Here is a 13,638-nt window from a genome sequence, read left to right as displayed (position 1 = left end):
GCTTGCAGAGAGGCTTGCTAAGTTGCTGAGGCTGGTCTCAAACCTGTCTCAGTCTCCCAATACTAGGATAGGTGGATTACAGGCATGCACCACCAAACCCAGCTTAGAACTACAAATTCTTTTTTTGTGTGTGTGTGGTACTGGGGTTCCTGGAAGCCCTTTTACCTCCAGGCTACACTCCCAGACCTATTTTTACATTTTTATTTGGAAACAGGGTCTCCTAAGCCAGCACGTGCAGCTGGCTTCGAACCTGCGCGATCCTCCTGTCTCTGCCTCCCAAGCGTGGGGATTACAAGCGTGCGCCACCACGCCCGGCTTAGAACTACAAAATCTTAACCCTGTTGAGGACATGAATCAAACTCTGCAGCTAGGTCTGCAACTTTTTTTTTTCTTTTTTTTTTTTTTGCGGTAGTAGCTGACGCTATCCGTGAACCACGATCCTCCTGTCTCAACCTCCCGAATGCTGGGATTACAAATGTGCGCCACCGCAAACGGCTTTTTTTTTTTTTTAAAGAGTGCGCCAGGTGATCCTGATGCATGGTATTGATGCTATCATTTCAGAACCGCTCTCCTGGAGAATGAGGTTGGTCCTGTTTACATTACTCAAAAACACATCTGCCCTGAAACAGGAAAATAGGCCAGTCCTTGAGCTGCTCTGGAGAAATGTTTGGTGGATTTTATCAGGACTGAAGCTCAATCAGGTGGGGCTTCCCAAGGAAACAAAGATAAGGCCCAATCAGGTCCCAACCCTGCTCAGATATTATCTACCAGGGCCTGGCAGGGAGGGAGAAGAGGGGACCCCCACCCCCAGGGCAGTCGCAGCAGGCAAGCCTGGACACAAAACCGCTCTCTAACCACTGATAGGTGCATCTATCTACCAGACAGGTGTGTGGGTGAATGCCTGCAATCCCAGAACTTGGGAGGCTGAGACAGGAGGATTGCAGGTTCAAGGACAGCCTTAACAAGTAATGAGACTCTCAACAACCTAGAGAGACCCTCTTTCAAAATAAAAATTAAAAGTAGGGGTAGGGGGTGTAACGCGGAGGTGGAACGCCCCCGGGTTCAACCCAGGGGAGGCAGAAAGCCCAGCTAGGAAGGCGGCTGAGGTGGGCAGACGGCCTGGGGCCTGGCGGTGAGCGATTTGGAGGGACTCGAGTGATCAGAAGGGTGGGAAGGAGCAGGACACCTGGACACAGGACAAATGCCATTCAGAGAAGGAACCCAGAGGAATGCGAAGGTCTGCGGGGGTACCGGGCGCAGGCGTGAGGGTGAGGTCTGGAGCTTGGCTTTGGGGAGAGCGTGGGGGGGCAGCCGGCTGGGGAGGGGCTCACCACTTTGTTCTCATACAGCACCAGCCCGTAGTTGTGGGGCACGAGGCTGAAGCGGTTCCTCCACTTCTTGCTGTCCTCCTGGTACTGGAAGAGGTTCCCCGAGAAGATAATGCACTCGTCCAGCGGCACCTGTGGTGGGAAGGCGCAGGGAGTGAGACCCACTGTCCGGGGAGGGATGGGGGCCCTAACGGTGGGGGCCCTAAGGGCGGCGGCCCAGCCGGCAGGCCTGTGTGCTCTCCCGGCCTGCTGGGCGCTTCCCCAGCCCGGTCCCCTCTGAGGCCGGCCCGCCTCGCTCCTTGGCCGACGGGACAGCGAAGGGGCTCGCCCGGGGTCCCAGCAGGACAGAAGTGGTCCTAGGTCTCAAACCCAGGCCAAGCACCAGCTGGGCCCAGGGTCTCCCAAGACAGGCCACAGCCACTTGGGATGAGTCTGGGCTGCTTCCTGGTCCGCCCACCACTGGCACCTGGCGCAGAGTGGTCACTCCAGCCAGGGGACATGCCCGTAAGCTAGGACTTGGAAGGCCCCCGTGCCGGGTGAGCCCCTCTGCTTTGCTGAAGCAACAAGAGCTTGAACAGGTGTCTGCGGAGACTCTCGGCTCTGACCGCTGACCAGGCGGCCGCCCTCAGCTGGTGGAAATAGAGGACACAGGTGGCCTGTGTGAACCGCAGACTGGCCCCAGCTCTGGGCCTGCCTGGGCACTCGTTGGAGCCTTGGTTTTCTCATCTGTAAATGGGGACAGCAGCAGCGGCCCGGCACAATACTCAGGAGCCGCCCTGACCACGGTGTGTAGGGATGAATCTGCGTCCCTGTGACAGCCCCAGCTCCAAGGACGAGGGGGAGCGGCTGGGTCTTCAGACCAGGGGTGGTAGCCCAGGATGAAGCCATAGCCACCCAGGCACGCATTTCCTGAGCAGACAAACACCAGGAAGCTTCTGGAAGGGAGCTCCGGAAGCCATTATGGACCGAAGGAGAACTTGGGGGAGTTTGGGGCTCTCGGTTTTCTTGGCAAGTTGTGTTTGTTTTTCAATAACTATGTTGTCCTTTGCAAGCAGCAGTGTTGAGCGGATGTCATGACAGGAGAAATTATTATTTTAATTGTGCCCATACCTTCCTGGCTCCCCACTCCCTCCTGGTCCACTCAAGAGTGGCTACACTCTTGCTCTTTAGGGGAAAATGAACCACTCCTGGAAAGGAGAGCCCATTGTGCTCAAACAATAGGACCCTGCGGCTTCCTACCGGGCTTGAAAATATTTACAGGAAAAAAAGTGGCTCCCCCAACCGCCCCCCCCCCACATCGTGGGCTTTCCCAAGTCACAAAGCGGCAGTTCAGACGGCTATATTTAGACTGCCGGAGCCCAGCCCTCCCATCCCTGTCTTCTAACACCCTAGGAAGACCCCAGCCCCAGCCCAGCCCACCCCACCAGGACAGGGGCAGGGGCAGGGGCATCCCAGCAGGAAGCTGTAGAGAAGCAGCTGTGGCCCAGGCAGCCAGGCGTGGTGCCCACCACCGAGTCCACCCCCAGATTCTGGGGCAGCTTGCAGAGGCTGCAGGCTGCGGGTTGGGGTTTTATTTTTAAGACTTTCAAATGGCAGAGTCGTGTTTCGAGTGGAAGGCCTGTAGGAAGAGTGAGGAATCAACAAGCCAGACAAAGGATTTTAGACTCTGCGAAGCTTCAGACAGAGAGGACCTCCCCCGGGCAGCCATCAGAGGCCAGGCTTCCTCCCTCTCCATCCTCGGAGGACTGCACAGACTGTGAGCAGTCCGGCACAAAACAACCACTGTTTTTTTTTTTTAATTCTTATCACTGCTGTTTTTATTATTATTATTACTCTTTTCCTTTTGTTTCTCTTATCACTGTGATTGTTTCTAGTAAAAACAACCACTGTTATTCTGATGATCAATATTATTTGCGAGGGCTGGAAGAAGAGCATATGTCTAGCAGGAATAAGGCCCTGGATTCAATCTTTAGCACTGCAAAAAAAAAAGAAAAAGAAAAAAAAGAAAGAAAGAAAAAAGAAAAAGAGCTGGGTGTGGTAATGTACACCTGAAAGGCCATACTTGGGAGGCTGAGCTAGGAGGGTCTCAGGTTTGAGGCCAGTATGAGCAATTTAGGAAGACCCTGTTTCAAAATTTTAAAAAGGGAGTTGGGAGTGGTGGCCAATGCTTGTAATCCCAGCATTGGGGAGGCTGAGACCTGAGGATCGCGGTTCAGGGCCAGCCTCAGCTACTTAGTGAGGCCCTCTGCAACTCAGTGAGACCCTGTTTCAATATAAAGAAGAATAAAAAAAAATGAGCTGAGAGTGTAGCTAGGAGGTAGAATGCCCCTGGGTTCCATCCCCAGTACCACAAAAATTTAATTTAATTTAATTTAAAAAAGGACTGAGCCGGGCATGGTGGCGCACGCTTGTAATCCCCGCGCTTGGGAGGCGGAGACAGGAGGATCGCGCAGGTTCGAAGCCAGCCGCGCTGGCTAAAGAGACCCTGTTTCCAAATAAAAATATAAAAAATAGGTCTGGGAGTGTAGCCTGGAGGTAGAAGGGCTTCCAGGAACCCTTGTACCACCAAAAAAGAAGAAAGAAAGAAAGAAAGAAAGAAAGAAAGAAAGAAAGAAAGAAAGAAAGAAAGAACGAAATGAGGGTGTAGCTCAGATAGAATGCCCACAGTGCGACGGTCAGCTTTGTGAGTGATAACTGAAACCCCTCCTTTTCGGGGATCAGGAATGATTTCACTTGAAGCCCTCACTTCACGGGTCTCCTGCTGTGCTGTGCACAAGGCAGGGCTCACCCCAGGGAATTGTCCTTGGGGCCCTGGGCCCTGGGCGGCCTGTGATCTTTCCTTTGCTTTACCCTGGGCTCAAGGCTGCCTTTCCTACCACACAGGTGCACAGACTCAGGCCCGGCCACACCTGGGCACCTGCGCGCCCTACTCCCGGGTCCGGAGGTTGCCATGACTCCAGGGGAAGAGTCCAGAAGCAAAGGGCTTGCATATGAGAGACACAGGCCTGCCCCCCTCCCCTGGGAGGCTGGGCAGGGGCCGGGGGAGGCAGAAAAGGCCCTAGGCTGGGAATCTAAAGGTGGATCTGTTCCTCCATCTGGGCTGAGTCACTGGCTCAGCTCTGGTACACAGTGCCCTCAGTCTGATGTTTTCCTTAGCCGTCGGGCCTCAGCCGAGAGGGTCCTTCCTCCAGAAAGCCCTTGTGGGCCACCCGGACGAGTCAGACCTCCACTGTCCCCATCCACCCCGTCACCGTCCCAGCTTCCATTTGCTTCCATTTTATCACATAAACAGCTATTTGCTGTTTGCTGCCCTGAGCATTGGCAGGGGCATCGAGGGAGCATGGCCTGGGCGCCTGACCCAGCGGGGTCAACAGTCATCAGCAAGGACTTCCCTCCTGAAAGACCCCTGGTTGGGCGGATGTGGTGGTGCACGCCTTGAATCCCAGCCCTTGGGAGGCCAAGACAGGAGGATCGCAGGTTTGAGGTTGGTCTCAGCAACCTAGCAAGACCCTGCCTCAGAAAGGCTGGGAATGTAGCTCAGTGGTAGACTGCCCCTGGGTTCAGGTCACAAATAGCAGGTGCATGTACACACACACACACACACACCAGAAACCAAACCCTCCCAGCCAGGCCAGTGGCAGCTCCGAAGCCCCATGCTGCTCTGGCCCCATGCTGAACCTGCCCGTGTTTGGTCGTTCAGTTTGCGTGACAACAAACCTGAGCCTTTTGGACTTTGCCACCCGTGACATCCCCACCTTCTCTACAAGGCTGACCGACTTCTCTGGCCTGTGGCAATGCTTTTCTTTGGAAAAGCCATTTGACAGAAAAACCAAGGCTCGGCAAGGGAACGTCCCTTGTCTAAAGTTACCCAGCAGTCAGGATGCAAACCCCCTTAGCGAGTCCTCACTCACCGAATCCTCAACCCTGGGGAGGAGGCACCCATTTGTCAGGCAAGGAAACTGAGTCTCGGAGTTCAAGTCAAGTGTCCAGGCTGCCAGCTAACGGGACCATTTGAACTCGGGTCTTTCCCACCAGACTGCAGGGCCCGAGAGGGAAGGCCCTGCGTCTGGCTAAGGGGGGGGGGACTCTGTCCCTCCCCTGTGACACTCCCCAGAGTCTTGAAGCCTGGACACAGGATGACCCGGGCAGCCTGGAGGACTGTGGGACTGGTTGGGAGATGTGCCAACCCCAGCAAGGGCAGCTCCCGGCCTGCCGATCACAGGAATTCAGTCACAAGTAATCTGAGCTCCCGGGGCGCTGGGGTCACCCTGCTGACCTGGCTGGCACCCCACCTCAGGGGATCAGCTTAGCCAATCAGATCCCCCTCACTGGGTGTCCAGCGGCTTCTATGGCAGCAGTCACCAGTCAGAAGTAGCTACTGCAAGCCAGGCGTGTGCACACGTTTGTAATCCCAGCATTCAGGAGGCTGAGACAGGAGGATCGCGGTTCGCAAACAGCCTCAGCCTTAGTGAGGCCCTTTGCAACTCAGTGAGATCCTGTTTCAAAATAAAGAATAAAAAATTGGGCTAGGAGTGTAAGTAGCTAGGAGGTAGAATGCCCCTGGGTTCCATCCCTAGTACTGAAAAAAAAAAAAGTAAGAAGCAGCTACTGCAGGGCCAGGCCGCCCTCCTCCTCGAGCTCCCTGGGCCGCCTAACTGTCCATCCAGGAGGCAGAGGGCAGAGGTCACTAGCAAGGACTGGCCCCATCCCCCAGACATGTGACTCCTTCAAACAGCACTTCCCTGGGTTGATACACAGATCCCTACACCTTCCCCGAGGGATCAGGGGCTGGCCTCTCTCCCGAGTACTCAGACCCAAACCCGCAGCTTCCAGCCAGGGACTCACAGCCCCCCTGCGCCCCTGCCTACACCTCTCCCCCACCCTAAGCTCCTCGCCCAGGACAACCACAGGGCCCTTCCCAGAAGGCTTGGCCTGCCTCCTCTGGTCTACTCTGATCCCCAGGATGGAGCCAGGCAGCTTTCAACCCCTCACTACCTCCTGGGCGAATGCAATCCTTCCTCTAATGGCTGCACGGTCAAGGTCGGTGACCGACAGCGCCTTCCCTGATTCAGGCACAGCCGCCCTGTGAAGGGGTCTTCTCACCCCACTGACGGATGAGTAAGCTGAGGCTGCTCAAGGAGGAGCTGGCCTTGAGCCCAGGGCTGGCAGGACTCCAGAGCCCCGGCCCTGATGACGGAGGGGGCCCTGGGTGAGTGAGGGGGCCCTTAGAGATCATCAAGGCCACAGTGGGAAACTGAGGCCAGAGAAGAGAAGCCCAAGGCACCTGGCGAGGAGCCGAACCCGCATCCTCCCGGCGCCTCTCACCTTGCGCCAGAGCAGCTGTGCCTGCGGCGGCCCAGTGCCCTCGATCTCATGCCGCATGCTGTTGAAGAGGGCCACGCCATACTGGTCCTCATAGAAGCACAAGAACTCCGTCAGGATCTTCCCGGTTTTCTCTGAAAGGGAAGGGCAAAGAGGAGTGTGAGGTCATCATGGAGCTGTTCACACTGGCAAACTGGAGTCTGCACAAGTCAGGTCAGCACGTGGGGATGGACGAACCTCCAGACAGGGGGATGGGCAGTGGCCATGCCCAGGAGACACGAAACCCACCCGGCCCAGGCGAAGACCTCAGCAAACGCCAGCTGGGCAAGACTGCCCGTCTCTGTTCATGCCGGAGAGGATCCGCGGAGGGCAGCGCCAAGCCCAGAGCCAGCGTGTGGTGAACAGGGCCGGCAGAGGTAGCTGGTGGCTGCGTGTGTGTAATGCTAAGGGTGCTGTGCCTCGGATGCCCGGGAACCTACCCCACAGAACAACCCACAGAGGATGCAGAGGTGTGTGTGCACCCGGGCAATGGTCGGGACCCACTAAAGGGGCAGTGGTGGGATTGAACAGTAAGGGTCCACACAGGACCAAAAACAGACAGAACAAATCTATACGCAGATACACCAATGAGGGGAAGGCGCCAAAGAAAACAAGCTGAAGAATCACATGTTGAATATCATCTCATTATAAAAAAGTTATTCTAGGCCAGGCACGGTGGCGCACACTTGTAATCCCAGTACTTGGGAGGCTGAGACAGAAGGACCACAGGTTTGCGGCCAGCCTCAGCTACTCAATGAGGCCCTCAGCAACTTAGGAAGAGCCTGTTTCAAAATAGAGAATAAAAGAATTAGGGCTGGGGGTGTAGCCCAGAGGTAGAATGCCCCTGGGTTCGATCCCCAGCACCACCACAACAAAAAATATTCTACTCAGGCATAGTGGTGCACACCCATAATCCCAGTGCTAGGGAGGCTGAAGCAGGAGGATCACAAATCCGAGGCTAGCCTCAGTAACTCTGTGAGACCCTATTTCAAAATAAAAAAAAAATAGGGGCTGGAGGTGTAGGTTAGTGGTAGAGCACCCCTGGGTTCAGCCCAAACAAGACCACGCTGGGTGCAGGAGTGGGCAGGGCAAACTTCGTTTTCTGCTTTATTCTCTTTCTTTGTGCATCTGTCCAGATTCAGATTCGGGGTGTGGGGAGAGCAAATGAGGAATTTGCCTTGAATGCCTTTTTTTCTATTAAAGCCATACACAACCAGCACTCTCTTGGAGACACGGGGATTTGTTTTGAAGGAAGACACAGCCAAGGAAGGGTAGGAGCACCAGGCTGGTGGAGAAAAGAAAGATCGTGGCTGAAAGTAACATGGACGGCCACATAATCGCCGAGCCCACGCTGCCGCTGGCCAAGTGTTAACCCCAGGTCAAGTCCGCATGATCCCAAAGGGCGTTCATAAGGACCCTGGGGAGGGGGCGCCACTGTTGTCCCCCGTCAGAGACCAGGAGGCTGGGGGACCCAGTGTTCTCGCCTGAGCTCTGCCTCCACCCCCAGCAGCCATGGGCACCGGGGATGGGCAAGCCCGAGCCAGTGCATCTCCAGGGACCTCCTGGCCACGGCTCAGGGGAACCTCGACGGGCACTCGGGCGCCCACCCCTACGCAGGACATGATTTCCTAAGTGTCTGGAATCTGTATCCGAGAAGACTAGAACCTAGGTCTTCTGGCCCCGGGGGCTCTGGGCTGCCCGGCTGATGCAGCCCGGACATGGAGCCCAGGCCAGGAGAGGCTGCAGTTAGGGGAGCCTGAGGCTGGACCGCGGAGGGGAACGAGGCTGAGCCAGGCGCGGCCCAGGCAGCTGCATCCTCGAGTGGGGCCGGGGATGCGGCGGAAACTTCAGGAAGCCCTGAGGGAGTGAGAATCAGGATACCACACTGCGCAGCTGTCGGGGAGGAAGCAGAGGCCCAGGGGAGGCTGGGCTTTGGGTCCTGGGTCATGCCGGTGCACCCCAAGTCCTACAAAGCATCAGGCAGGGAGGGGCCAGGGTGCGGGCAGGAAGGCCAAGATGGAATTCATTCTGTATCTGCCACGTTGGGGTGCAGACAAGCTATCCAGGTGAGACTGGGGACCAGAGGGCATGGGGGCTGGGGAGGAGAAGCCCCCGGGGCACAGGGGCTGAGAGGAGAAGGATGGGCAGAAACGTGGGTGTGGGCGAGGGGGCACCTCTACTAAGGGGAACAGGAAAAGGGGAGACAGCCCTGTGCACCCTAAAACAAACCACTGCAGCCGTGACCCCAGTTTCACCCAATTGCAATTACAGACAGGGCTCGCTATCCAACTCAGGAACTATGCAGAGCCGGATGGGTATCTAGGTAAACCCTCTGTGACCTGAAACTCCAGAAGCAAACAGAAGGGAGAATTCAGGACCTCGCACCCCGCTCTGGGAACTCAGGAGCTGAGCGGGCTGGGCTGGGCAGGAGGGACGCACGCCTCGCTCCGCGGGTCTCCAGTCCCGCAGGAGGGGTCTGGCTTGCAGTTTCCATTGCATCCCTGAGCCAGCCTGGCGCAAGCAGGTGCTCAATTAAAGAAGGGAGCCAAGGCAGGTGGCTCGATCACCAAACAGCTACTGCGTAAGGACAGGCTCGGGGACCTCTGATGTGCCACGCGGCGGGCAGGGCTGGCCGCGTTCTGCAAGGGGTTAAGGACAGGGAGTTAGAGCGGAGACCGTGCCAGGGAACTGGGTATGCTCCGCATAAGTTTGGCAACCCAGGGGGACTGGGAGGGCGGACAGGGCCACGGGTGGTGTCTTGGCAGGGGTAGCCCCCACAAATTCTTGGGAGATGTCCTAAGTCAGCTGGGGAGGAACTGCCATGTGCTTAGTACAAAGAAAGCGCCCCAGAGACACATGGGTGAGGACTCAGGATGCCACGGGGCCCCAGAGGGGCCAGCAGCCCTCAGAGGGGTCCAGCAGGTCACGCAGGGAGAGGACCCAGGTGGGTACCTCAGTCACAGCCGGCCTTCCCCCCTCCCCTCACGCTGGGTCCTTCTCGGCCCCACCCTGTCCCCGGGGATCTCAGCAGGATTTCAGACAACTCGGTGGCCTGCCCGGGTATCTTGGGTGGTCCAGGAGCCTGGGGCATCCCTCTCCCTCCACACCCATGCTTCCTGTCCCGTGGCACCTGGAGACACCACATGCCATGGACTTGGCTCCTGAGACCAAGACCTCCAGGGGGACTTTGAATCAGAGTGTGTGTTCAAGCCACAGCGGCTGACCTCTTTCCTGGTCCCGGCTTGGACCACTGGCCAAGGGCCCCACAGAGCAGCCTTTCCCCTCAGAAGACGTTAATTGAGATAATACAATGGTTTTTGTGCCCCAGAGATGCTGGGGTGGCCGAGAGGGTGTGAGCCAGCCTCCTCTGCCCTCCTGCTAACTGTTCTCATCCTCCTTCCCGCTCTGACTCAGCCCCAGGTGCTGCTGGCTAAGAGGCCTCATGGAAGCTGACCTGCCCCCAGCTCCAGGTGAGAGTGCAGCCCCCCATCCCAGCTCCTCCATCAGCCGGCCCTGCGAGCTGCCCAGTTCTTTCTTAGAGCCTTGAGCTCCCACTCTGGGAAACGGGCATCACAGAATCCACTCACAGCCCGTGAGGTGCTCAGCCCGGGGCCCCTGCAAACATGACATTCATCTCAGTGCTCGGCTTATAACAGCAGTGGTGAGGCCGCCTGACATCTTTATTAGCAGGTAGAACTTTAATAGTTGGGAAAAATCCAATAAAGATTTTTATTTCCCTAAAAAGATCCAAGCCAAGAATCACAGAGTAATGACAATGATGAGGAGGTCTTCAATTGACCAGGAGCAGACAAAGGGCGCGTCCCCTGCAAAGTCAGGGTGGGAAGCCCAGGACCCAGGTTCCCACCTGCCCTGGGCTGGGCACCCCCCCAACCCCCCCACCCCACCCCACCCCCCATCTTCGTAGCCTCCGCCCGTGCCCAGGGCCATGCACTATCCCCTCATTAGTTTGGTTTGGTTTTGCAGTACTGGAGATAGAACCCAGAGGCCGTCTACCACTAAGCTACATTCCTAGCCCTTTTTATTTTATTTTGAGATTGGATCTCACTAAGTTGCCCAAGCTGGCCTCAAACTTGTGATCCTCCTGCCTCTGCCTCCTGAATCACTGGCCTTACAGGCATATGCCACAGCAGCCCACCATGAACCGTCCCTCTGTCCCTGTGCCAACAACATCCTCCAGAGTTAGGAAGACGTGAACCCAGATCTTCAACGCCACTCTAGAACTTGTTAGAGCTGAAAATCCTTTCCTTCCTTCCTTGGGATTGACCCGGGGCATTCTACCTTCAAGTTATACCCCCAGTCCTTTTTATTTTTTTTTTTTGGGGGGGGGTCTGGGGATGGAACCCAGGGGCATTCGACCTCCAAGCTATACCCCCTGCCATATTTTTTATTCCTTATTTTGAAACAGGGTCTCACTGAGTTGCAGAGGGCCTCACTAAGTAGCTGAAGCTGTCCGCGAACCACGATCCTCTGGTCTCAGCCTCCAGAATGCTCTTTTTGTTTTGAAACACGATCTTGCTATGTTGCTGACAGTCTTTCTAAGTTGCTGAGACTGGTCTCAAACCTGCAATCCTCCTGTCTCAGCCACCCAAGTATTGGGATTACAGGCAAACACCACCACACAGGACCAGGAGTGTTTTTTTTTGTTTTTTTTTTTTGTTTTTATTTTTGCAGTACTGAGGATGGAACCCAGGGGTATTCTACCTCTGAGCTATACCTCCACCAGCCCTATTTTTAAAATTTTGAAACAAAGTCTTGCTAGGCTGCTGAGTCTCACTACTTGCTGATGCTGTCCTCAAACCGGTGATCCTCCTGTCTCAGCCTCCCAAGTACTAGGATTATAGGCATGCACCACGACGCCTCGACAGAAGTGGGTTCGGAAATTTGCCTCCCACCAGAGCCTGTCTGGAGCTCCAACACCATGAGGCCTCGCATCCCAGCGGTCCCTCGTGCTGCCGTGCTACTTACAAGGCCCTGGTTTCTGGCTCCTCGCCCAGTCCCGAGGGCAGGCAGAGCAGGCTTTAGTATCCCTATTTAACAGATGCCGACACTGAGGCTCACAGAGGCAGTGACTTTTCCAGGGCTCCCAGTCCGCAGGAGCTAGAGCTGGGACAGAAGTCGGATCTCCAGCCTCCGCCGGCTCCGGCCTGCTCAGAGCTGGTGAGAACCTGGATCCTACTTGTCCATCCTCCCAGGCCTCAGTCGCCTATCTCTAAAATGGGTGGGCGGGTCTGTGTCAGCTCAGCTGACCCCAAATCACAACCACAATCTTGTCAGCGCTGCCCTGGCCTCAGGCTGGCCAGGATGCCAGGTCAGAGGAGGGCTGGAGTCAGCAGGCCCCTAGCCACAGGATGGGGAGGGGCAGCAGCTCTGGCTCCAACCACAGCTGTCACCTCCTGGCTGTGTGGCCTTGGCTAAAGTCTCTCCCTCTCAGAGCCTCTATTTCCCCATCTGCAAAATGTCACAGCTGTCCCTATATGGCAAGGAGGTGGCATGTCACTGATGGGGACTCTTCATTTATTTATTTTGTTTTTTGTGGCACTGGGGATGGAGCCCAGGGGCATTCTACCTCGGAGCTACACCCCAGTCCTATTTTTATTCTATTTATTTATTTATTTATTTATTTATTTACTGTGTGTGTGTGTGTGTGTGTGTGTGTGTGTGTGTGTGTGTGGTACTGAGGGTAGGAACCCAGGGCTCCTACCTCCGGGCTATACTCCCAGACCTATTTTATACTATTTTATACTTTTATTTGGAAATAAGGTCCCACTAAGTTGCTGAGAGCCTCACTAAGTAGCTGAGGGTGGCTTTGAACCTGTGCGATCTTCCCGTCTTGGCCTCACAAGCACTGAGATTACAAGTGTGCGCCACCACGCCCTACTTATTCTTTTTATTTTGAAACAGGGTCTCACTGAGTTGCGAAGGGCCACGCTTCTCAGTCCTCAAACTGTGATCCTCCTGTGTCAGCCTCCCGAATGCTGGGATTACAAGCCTGCACCACCATGCCCAACTTTGATGGGGACTCTTTAAAAGTGCCTCTGGCCCAAGGTTCCTCTAACCCAGAGAGCGGGCCCAAAATCGAGGCCAAGTCACCTCCAGCAGGGCCCAGCCCCACCGGCAGCAATCAAGTTTGGAGAAGGATACTAATCTCTGATCACGCTACCTCCCGTGCAGATAGCCCAGGCTGGACAAGAACTGGGGAGACCCATGAGTGGCCTGAAGGGCTTTGGAGCTGTGGGTGCTGCAGATGGGGTGCTGGGCCCATCGTGCAGATGGAGAAACTGAGGCCTGGAGGGAAGGTTTGCTGAGCTGAGGATGGGCTCAGGAGCGCGGGTCCTTGGGGATGGCACCTAGACAGCTCATTCCCCATCCCCTTGCCTTTTCATGGCCTCCGGGAGCCCAGCGCGTTCGGCCTGGGTCACCAGCCCCCAGAGAGACCCTCAACTCAACCCTGGGGCAGGTGGAAGGGGTACTGAGGGGAGCTTCAGACGAGGAGACTGAACCCCAGAGACCTGAGCGCCCGCCACGACTCTCAACAGTAGTAGAAGCAAGGTCTGTGCCCAGGTCCAGCACCTGGAGCCTGAGCCGGAATCCCCACCCACCCTGATGGCGGGGCACCCTCGCTTTGGCCACGCTGAGGGCAGCATGCCGGGCCCACCCCCCGCTCTCCCGGTCCCCCCAGTGGGCTCCGGAGACACACCACACCCACGAGGCCCAGCCAGGTGTCAGGGTTTCGGGGCTGAGGGGTTTGCCGACTGAAACCAGGCAGTGGGTGGGGCAGGCTAGGAACCTGCCCGCCTGGTTCCTGGAGCACTGGGGAGCTGGTCCAGGGTGGGGAGGTGGGGGAGGCAGCCCGGGACCTGGACCCCACCCACCCCGGAACCCAGGGAAGAGCCAAGGCGCTGTGGAGCCAGGGGCCAGGGACTCTGTC

General features: G+C 56.4%; 1 protein-coding gene across 1 annotated transcript in view; it reads right to left on the bottom strand.

Annotated features, from left to right (window-relative positions):
* NIBAN2 (niban apoptosis regulator 2) overlaps positions 1-13,638 on the bottom strand; it is a gene marked incomplete at both ends in the record, with an annotated part of 60,286 nt that overhangs the window by 16,377 nt on the left and 30,271 nt on the right. Inside the window, 2 exons of the mRNA XM_080709549.1 lie at positions 1,332-1,460; positions 6,654-6,784. Of these exons, the coding sequence (XP_080565675.1) occupies positions 1,332-1,460; positions 6,654-6,784 (260 nt within the window). The remainder of the gene's footprint in view (positions 1-1,331; positions 1,461-6,653; positions 6,785-13,638) is intronic.

Source organism: Muscardinus avellanarius (genome assembly GCF_963383645.1).
Source record: "Muscardinus avellanarius genome assembly, chromosome: 13".
NCBI lineage: Eukaryota > Metazoa > Chordata > Mammalia > Rodentia > Gliridae > Muscardinus > Muscardinus avellanarius.
The sequence above is the reverse complement of the archived record's forward strand: the minus strand, read 5'-3'. Positions and strand labels throughout refer to the sequence as shown.